Source organism: Solanum lycopersicum, chromosome 10 (genome assembly GCF_036512215.1).
Source record: "Solanum lycopersicum chromosome 10, SLM_r2.1".
Classification (NCBI taxonomy): domain Eukaryota; kingdom Viridiplantae; phylum Streptophyta; class Magnoliopsida; order Solanales; family Solanaceae; genus Solanum; species Solanum lycopersicum.
In genome coordinates, this window is record NC_090809.1 from 61812235 (window position 1) to 61821939 (window position 9705).

The following is a 9705-nucleotide window of genomic DNA, read 5'->3' on the forward strand; positions in this document are numbered from 1 at the left end:
AATAATAATGTGGATTAATAGTTAGTGATGTCAATGATTTATTAGAAATTAACTTATTGTTTTTAATGCTTGGTTCTAATTTTTTATTGAAAAACATGAATATATTTGTATTTTTGTGGACTCTAATATAGTCATAAAAGTTCCCTTTTTTAAAAGGAAGAAAAATAATATTTTGATCTTTGTGTTTTGTTTGAGAAAAGTAGAAAATGATCCTTAAATTTAATGCGGAATAAAATGTATTCATTTAATTCTTTATCCTAAATCTAATAAATTTTATCGAAGAAACATGTTAAGTTTTCTTTTGACTATAAACCCAAGTATTAACAAAATAATTTATATTCTAAAATTAGCTTCAAAGAAATATTTTAATCACATTGAACTCCATTTTGGTTATTTTTCATAAAAAACTATTATAATTTTCTCTTTTTTTCTTAAATAATCATTAGACGCGCGATGCGCGGTGATATGAGCTTAATCTAAAAAAAAAATTAATTTATTTCGCTTTACCTCGCATAACAACTTTTTTCAACATCTATCTCTCCACCTACCCCGTAATCCGCATAGACATGCCCCATATAAATTTGCTCCGCAAAATTTTTATAATATTTTCTTGTTTAGTTAAATTAGATACTAAAATTAAAATTCATATAAATAAATTCACTTCATTAAATTTAATAGCATAGTGACTTTAAAAATTATATTTTAGAGATCAATTGAGAAACATTTATAAAATTGTATTATTAAATAAATAATGTTCTATCACTTGTATAAAATCACATATAGCTACAACTTGCTCCACCACACATTAGTTTTTAAAAACCCACTTTGACCCGCCCCTCATGATCTTAAACCCAACCGCCCCGTCCTAACCTTAAGTTCTCACAACCCCGCCCCATCAATGGGTGCTCTGTAAAAAATATGTGTTAACAATTAGATTCGAACCTTGGTACAACAACACTAAAAGAGTTTTAAGTACTCATCCTAGAACCATTGGGCCAACTATATGATTTATTCATTATGTGCTCTATGTTAATTTTATGTAAATATCTATCGATTTCTACATAGATATATATATTTTACAACGAAGTTAATGGGTGCTCGAGCACCCGGCAGACACCATGTGGGTCCGCCCCTGCGCCCCATTGTCATTCCTATCCATCACTAAATGCAGCCCGACTAAATCCATTGTTCTCATCATGGCTTCACCAGGGAAGTATTGTGGATGTGGTAATTTCAAATTCTCACATCAAATCATTCAGTTGACTACAAATTATTCTTTTTGTCATTTTGAGAATTTTTTAGGGTTAATATATATTTAAAAAAAATCGTATATAATCGCTCAAAATAACTTATTTATACTCCATATAGTTTGCTTATTACACTTTGTAGTTACATATTAGAGGAAGGAGAGAGGCGAGCGAGAAAGTTGAGAAAAGTGAATTCTAATATTGTATATACGCCATATCTATACTACCTTATAAGCATGACTCCTAACCTGAATGTTAAATTATTATAATATCCTTACTTAGGGTGTGGCTTTTCCGATAAGTTGTGATTTTTTTCAAAGGGTTGTGACTTTTTAAATAAGTTGGGACTTTTCCAAATGTAGTATCTTCTTTTATGAGTTGTGACTTTTCTAAATGTTGTAACTTTTTTTATGAGTTGTAACTTTTTCGATAATTTGTGACTTTTCCAAAGAGTTGTGACTTTTTAACTAAGTTGGACTTTTCCAAAGTGTTGTGACTTCTCGAAAAGGTCGTGACTTTTCAGATAAGACACAAAAAAAACATGTTCATTGTTGACTATAATTAGATGGACTTCCCCTCATTTTTCAACCGCAATTTTTTAAAAAATCTTCTACTATTCTTCTTCTTGCATTTTATATTTTTTTGTATTATTTATATTGTTCATTGAGTTTAATGTTTAACGGAATATAATGTACCACTATTCTGATAAAGTAAATCGTTTTATTCTAATAGGGTATATTCCATAACCTTTAGTACTTGAGGAAAATAATTTTGATGATAAATAGTTTTTTTTTACTTGATATATATATTAGTATGTAATGTTCTAATACATGAAGTTAACATGGTGCAGTCTAATTTCATTTGTTTTTGTTAACAAATTTTCTTGTTAGGTAGATATATGCTTATGAATATTTTTTCCTAAAATTTATAGTATTGTCGCGGTTTCTTTTGATGCTCAAGACAAAAGAATGAATTTGTTTGTCAATAATACTCATGTGATTTAAATTGTCAGGAAGTTTGCTTAAAAATATGTATTATTATATAAAAATTGCCCTTTTGTTTTAATTATTTACTATTACTTAATATTTTAATATTTTATACGAAGAAAAGTTCATATGACTTGTGATGACGCCAGTTTGAAGTTTGTATAGTTTAATTTTTATTATTTATTTAATATAGATAACTTTAACGAGAAAAATAGTTTCATTAATACAAATATATATATTTATACTTGGGTAGGTATTTTTATTTAAGTTGAAGTATTATATATGTCATGAATATATTATCAAGTCAACAATATTTTTTAACTTCAAGATCTTCTAAAAAAAAAAAACTCACAATATATATGTAAATACGTGTATATACATCTATAATTATTTCTATCTTCCATCTTTCCTTATACTTTTGACCAATAATTTTTCAAAAATGATTACTATATATATATATGATAACACAATGTTATTTTTTTGAAGAATCAAGCTTAGTTGAATAAATTGAAAATCGTTTATAAGTATATGGACAGTGGACTGTATCTTTGTTTGGTGTAAGATGTACAAGTGGTTATATATATGATTTTAGAGATAGAATATATTCTTAAATTTTAATTTATAGTTTTGTGGGGTAGAAAAAAAGAAAACCTTTCCCAATAATTTACGAAAGTAAGATAATTAAATTTGATATATGTACACAGTCAACTGAGAAGTCAAATAGGAGAGCCAAAAACAAGAACGTCATTTATTATGTTATATAACTTATAAAATAAAAAATTAATATACAAAGAATTGTCCGGATAGATAAAAATGTAGTTATTCTCTTTACATTTTCATATGACATCTAAACAATTTAACATGAAATATACGTGCAAAATACATCTGGTTAGATGACAACAAAATATACAACAAATATCGAGTATATGGTAATATTAGTGAGATATGACTAATAAATGATTGAACCTGATCAAATTGAAAAAAATATATACATTATTACATTCAACTAATAAGAAAGTTTCATTGACCATCTTTATTGATTCGTGTGAATAGGTTATATATATTCACAAAAAAAATAATTACAATACTATTTTGTGCAAAATTTATTATTCAAATCTCTACTTAAATTTTTTGAATTGATAATCGAGTGAAAAGTACATATCAAAAATTTAGTTAATAATTAAATTTGATTAAACTATGTAAAGTTTTTAAAAATATTTTTAATAGAATCAGGTAGACACCATCATAGATTCAGCCAAAAAAATTATAAGATATTCTTCATTTAATTTAACCAAAGCATTTAATTAATTATTAGTTCAACACTAAAATTGAAATGAAAAAAAAACACAATCCTAGAGAAAACATGGCCCTCACTAGGCAAGGATTCTGTCAAACCAAGATCTCCAAGGATATGACATACATTAGTCTTTCAATAGAATTAACATGTGTTAATGTTAGAATTGGTAGGAGTGTTTCACCCTTAATCAGAGGTCTCGAATTCGAGCTATGAATATAGAGAAAATACTATGAAAGCGTCACTTGCAAATGAATTCTGCAAAGCGTGATTCAAATTTAGTCGAGCTCTTATATGAATCAAAAAAAAAAAAACAATAAAATATCTTACATAAACACACACACACAAAAAAAGACATTAATGCAAGATAATAAAAATGCTCTTCCTTAAAATTTGAGTAGATGAAGTGTTTTAAGAACATATACTAATAATTTTTAATTACCTAATTTCTTAGATTATATCAATACGTATATATCACATCTATACATAATAAATAAATCATTCTTAAAATTCGATTAGATGGAGTATTTAAGGACGTATACTAGCAATTACTAATTGCCTAATATCTTAGATTATATCAACACGTATATATTACTTTTTTTCTAATTCTGTTAGATAATTAATTATCTAATCAAACATTAGTACGCGGTTTCCGTAAAAAACTCTCAACCAAAGTTCCCCCTTCTCTAGCTTAGCAACAATAGTGAAATTCCAAAACTCACCCCTTTTCTTTTCCTCTCTAAATTATCTCACATTTTCATATGTTAAAAGAACTAGAGAGAAAAGAAAAGGAAAAAAAAATTATCAGAAAACAGTTAACAAATTTGGGGAAACAAAAACCAAAAAAAAGAAATACACAAATTTAGGGTTTTCAATTCCCTTCTTTTCTCTCTCCCACGTTTAATTTGTTTCTTTTTTTTTTTTTTCCTCTATCCCTCTTTTAATCTCTCTCTCTATCTCTCTATTTTCATTTTTCTCCCTTGGTTTTCTCGATTTCTTCAATTCTCCGGGAAGCTAGAACGATAATTTCCATTTTTTCCGGGAGAATTTCACCTCCGTTTCTCAGCTACAGCTATACCGTATGATTTTCAGGTACCTTAATATCATGGTCGTTTTTTTTTTTAATTTTTTGTTTTTCGATCAATTTTAGATGTGTAAATATATATTTGTTCGTATTTATGTGCATCGATTTGCGTTTGTTTGATTTTTTGTGGTTTTCATATAAGGAATATTGATCATGTTTAAATGCAATGTCTGTTTTGATTGATTATAATTTTCATTTTGCGTAAGGATTGATTTGGTGTGATAATTGTATTAACGTAGGTTTAATGGTTCAGATTGTTGACGTGTGATATTATGTAACGATGGAGAAGAATATGATCTATTCAAACATTGTACTTCGTAAAATAATGCAGTACGGTATGATATGTTACTTTATGAAATAATACGTAACAGCCATACAAACAGAGTAGGGATACAACCATTTTGTTTTGGGTAGAAACCTCTGCTTAATTTATGTGAAATGTGTAGTTTCTTTGATAATGGTGGCGATGTAGAATTATTTATGTATTGAGTAAAATGTGGAAATACATATGGGCATCAACATTGATGGTATGAAGCTAATCTTGGCCTAGGCATTGCACATAGCTATTCATGTATTAATTATTGTTGGTGTCAGCTATTTTTTTTTGGAGTATAGCAATGTGAACCTAACTATAGGGTATTGTGCGGTAGGATTGGAATTGAAAAAAATGTGGTGTTTTTGCAGGAATGTGTATTCTGTATTGCAACTGAGGGAAGGAGGAATTCATCCTACGTGAAGTCGAGGGGTATACATATATACATAATCATTTTATCGAAGATGGAGGGATTGAGAGCTTGTTGTACAGGATTAATCGTCTTTTAATTTGTGGTATTTCTGTTATTTTTTCCTGGTTTTCTTTTATGATTCTATTTGAGGAATCAATTTCTGAATTGAGGCTGGACGATTGATTGGATGTGCAATAGAATATGGATTCTCAAAATTCGCCCCCGACGACCAGCCAGGTCAACTGTTGTTACTGCGGGTGCAGCAGTTGTTCTGCAATGAACAGGTCCTGTTCAGGGACTTGGCTCCGATCTGTGAAGCGAAAATTTGATGAATATAATGAGAATAAGTTTATGATCCCAGGCTTTGTCTTACCTCTGAATGCTCGTATTGAAATTGAAAATGAATGTACAGCACTTAGGGAAATGGTAAGTAAGCAACAACACACAATTCAGGATTTAGGTGCTGAGTTGGAGGAAGAACGAAATGCGTCTTCCTCGGCGGCGAATGAGGCCATGTCCATGATTTTGAGGTTGCAAGGAGAAAAGGCAGAGGTTCAGATGGAATTTAAACAATTCAAGAGGTACACTGAGGAGAAAACGGCGCATGATCAGCAGGAGATTATGGCGTTGGAGGATATATTATACAAGAGGGAGCAAACAATTCAATCGCTGACTTGTGAGGTGCAAATGTATAAGCATAGAATGATGAGTTATGGGCTAACAGAATCTGAGGCTGAGGGTGATTGTGAGACAGAAAAGGGCCGTTTTAGTCGGAACAATAGTATCTCCGAGACTATCAATGGGCAATTCGAAGTTCCTCCCTTCGATTACCCTCCATTGAAATGCACTATTAATGAAAATCAAGTATACACAGAATTTGATAATGACATTGTTGATGTTGAGAAATATGCATTTGAAGAGACCCCACGTTCGTGTGACCAATTGCGGGATTTGGAGCATAGGATCAATCAATTGGAGAGAACGCCAAGAAGCACTGATGGGGATCTTTTCAAGAACAACATACTTGAAAAAGTGATAGTTGGTCATTCCCCAAGGAGGAATAGACATCTTAGAAAGTTTTCAACTGATAGTGTAGGATCTCCCTTCATTACAAATAAAGAAATTAACTCAGATTTCATCTCAGATTCTCCAAGATTTGGTGGGAGTATTAGAAAAACAGAATATTCACAAACAGAAGAGCGTTCAAACTTGAGGAAGGTGGATAATTCATCAGAAATTGGAGATGACATGAGTGACCGAGTTTACACAATTGATTCTGTACATCAGGGGGCTGGATATAATGGTGTGTCAGAACTCAAGTCTTCAGCTGGAATGGTTGACGACTATACCCCAAGGGATTCATTAAATAACACAGATTTTGGAGATCCAGAGGTCACAAAGTTGTATTTTAGGCTCCAGGCACTTGAGGCTGACCGGGAATCAATGAGACAGGCTATGATTGCTATGCGGACTGATAAAGCACAGGTGATATTGCTCAAGGAGATTGCTCAGCAGTTATGCAAAGAGATGTCTCCAGCCGTGAGAAAACCTGCAAAGAAGACATCTGTAATTGGGAGCTTTTCATGCATGTCTATATTCAAGGTATTATTATTCTGTGTTAACTTTATGGTTTGCAATAGCTTGGTTTTCTCAGTTATGACTATACTTATGGTCTTTGTCCAAAGTGAAAGCACAAATTTTGGGCTATTGGCTCATTGCATGGACATTTAGAAGCAATTTTGTGACAGTAAAATACACTCCCTCCATTTCAATTTCCTTTTTTAATCTTAGTTTGACTTTCACTTGACATGAAGTTTAAGAAATAAAGAACACTTTTGAATTTTGTAGTTAAACTAAAAATGTGTGTAATGTACCAAAATGCCATAATGTAAGTGTTTCTGCTGTGACGTTTAAAATTTTTTGGGGTAATCTATTAATGCCAAAGTTATGTAATTATACAATGTATTAGAAAGGTTGATACATAGAACACACTTTTATCATTGTGTTACTTAATTAATGTGCTTGAGTTCTTGTTGCAATTATCTAAAAACAAAAAGGCTTGAGTTCTTTCGAGTGCTTTATTTCATGCAAGATGGTGATTTATTTGCTGCACTCTGAATATAGTGCTGTGAGAATCTGTCTTCCCATTTCTTAGCTTTCTTCTTGTTGAGACTTTGGGGGCAATCTTTGTAAGCTGCTTTGTGTATTAAGATGAACCATTTAGAATTTAGGATAAATAAAACATTTTCTGCTGAGCATGGAGCGAGAGAAACCTTCGGTCACCTAAAAAGGAAAAACTGAGAATGGATTAGGTTGTGTCTTTTCTGAAACCTCTGCCGGATCTTGAGTTAGCTTTTGTGATATTGTCTTTTTCTTTTTGGATAAACTATGAGTGAGGTTTGATGTGGCTCAGTGCTGGTGTTTGGAGCAAATTATGTTTAAAATGTTTCAATAAGTTTAATCCAAATACACTTGATCTTCAATCAAGTCACCAGATAATATCATAAGAATTAGTGTCTTGGGCTTATGTCTAATCAAGAAGTGCATTCTCAAATTGGAAGAGCTGTCCTAACCCATGTAATTCGAAAGCAGAATGACATTTCAAATGGCAAGCATACAGATTATTTTGCCAGGTCATTATGATATTACTTGGATCTTGATGCATTTTCACAGGCATCTTCCTGTATAGCCATGTTTGTCCTTTTTGGACATGGACAGTAAACACAAAGCTCTCTACTTTAGTTACTTCAGGTGGGCCACTTGGACTCTAAACAAATGGGCTAGAACTAATTGTTTATTTCCTGTGAGGAGAAGGGGTTCTAGGGTCAAAATATCATAATTACCATTTGATTTTTCTTCTATTACATTGATGACACTAAAAGTGAACAAGGTAGACCTAAAGTCATGTTGTTAAGTTGTCTCAAATGACCTACAATCTCTAGAAACAATGTGGACCTAGCTTAGGATCATAGAAAATCAATTTGTTTTATTCTGACATCAATATTTCTCTCTCATCTCCGTCAATCCGCCTTTCTTATTTTGCCTTCCTGTTTCTGTGTTGTCTTCTGATTTATACTTAAGCTGATTTATCTTATTTTCTTTTTTATTCAGTGGATCACATGCTTTGTTTTATGGAGAAGAAAAGCACGCAGATGCAAGTGAGTTGATCATTGCGATTCTGTTTCTTTTCAATAAATTGTTTCTATACTCCTTCAACTTCCTACGATTCTCTTACCTTAGAAAAGAAAGCAACAACCTATTTCCCTTTCTGTCTGCTTGAGTTTAGTTGTTTGTTTGAGCAACTTTTAACATTCGATTAAATCTTGATACTTGTTAGGTACCCATTTGGATCATCGACCAACAATCCAGGCTTGCTAATGCTTTTAGACAAGGGACCTCATGTGGAGCAGTGGAGATGTCTGATGAGCACGCAGGTGTAAAAACCAGCTCCAAGTAGTCCACATCGATCACTGAAGACTGTAACATAAACGTCAGTACGAAAGGGATTGTAGTCAGATTGATTGCTTTTTCATTTTACTTTCTTTCTCCCCCTTGTATTTCTTGCTGCTGCAAATTGTGGGTTCACTCTGCACTGTGTTCTTCCCCTTAATTCATGGAATTGTAACCTTTGGCTGAACCAGTGTCATCGAAAATATAGATGTTCCACTGCCAGTTTGGAACTTGTGAATAATTGTGATCAATATGGCTTGTTTGGTCTCTACTCAAGTTTTTATTTTTCTTTTTACCTGTATATTACAACTTGTGAATGAATTTTTTCTCTTGGTACTTTTTCTTTTTTTGTCAATCAGATGTTAATGCTTATTGCACTTTTGTATTCGTTGTCTAAAAACTTCTTTCTTAGTCGTTTACTACGACGTGTTAATGAATTGGTCTTACGTGTCACTTTAACTTGTATTTATTGTGTCACACCTTCAAAATTTATGTATTATGATAGTATTGGGACTTAGGAGTTTCTATGGGGATTTGTTGCTTTTGAATTTACGGTTTTTTTTTAAAAAATGATCTTTTTATCTTCGCGAGACAGTGAAAAAATTTGCCTACATTCTATTTTCCTCGTATCTCATTTGTGGGGTTTTATTGATTATATTGTTATTTAGTTGTCAAAAGATCAAATTAAGATGTTTTGTAGGGTATTCTCAAAGTTGAAGTTAAGTTTGAGGGTCTATCGTAAATGATATGCAGATATATTTCGTCATATTTTTTGGAATCGGTGCCCCTTTGTCCAAAAACTAAAACATATATATTTTTTATACTAACGGATATACACATGACATAATTTTATCCACAGTATCAGATCAATGGATAAAATTGCGTCACAATGTCCCCTTTTGGTCTCCGATTAGAGTGA

At 31.6% G+C, this 9705-nt stretch overlaps 1 protein-coding gene across 3 annotated transcripts; it reads left to right on the forward strand.

Moving 5' to 3' along the window:
- The first annotated feature begins 4144 nt into the window (after positions 1–4144).
- On the forward strand, positions 4145–9057 carry LOC101267280 (myosin-binding protein 7). Of its 3 annotated transcripts, none has more exons than XM_069290395.1 (5): positions 4269–4619; positions 4865–4946; positions 5296–6938; positions 8448–8494; positions 8674–9057. In XM_069290395.1, the coding sequence occupies exons 3-5, from the start codon at positions 5538–5540 to the stop codon at positions 8774–8776; spliced, it is 1551 nt and encodes a 516-aa protein (XP_069146496.1). In that variant the 5' UTR covers positions 4269–4619; positions 4865–4946; positions 5296–5537; the 3' UTR covers positions 8777–9057. The 3 variants fall into 3 exon arrangements, with proteins under 3 accessions (XP_004249385.2, XP_069146496.1, XP_069146495.1); XM_069290394.1 differs by having other exon boundaries at positions 4295–4619; positions 4851–4946; XM_004249337.4 differs by lacking the exon at positions 4865–4946 and having other exon boundaries at positions 4145–4619.
- The last annotated feature ends 648 nt before the right edge of the window (positions 9058–9705 follow it).

Excerpts from the sequence above, each read along its gene's own strand:
- LOC101267280 (XM_004249337.4), top strand. The coding sequence starts at position 5,538 with ATGGATTCTCAAAATTCGCCCCCGACGACCAGCCAGGTCAACTGTTGT. Across the intron at positions 6,939-8,447 it reads CATGCATGTCTATATTCAAG|TGGATCACATGCTTTGTTTT; the intron begins GTATTATTATTC and ends TTTTTTATTCAG. Across the intron at positions 8,495-8,673 it reads AGAAAAGCACGCAGATGCAA|GTACCCATTTGGATCATCGA; the intron begins GTGAGTTGATCA and ends GATACTTGTTAG.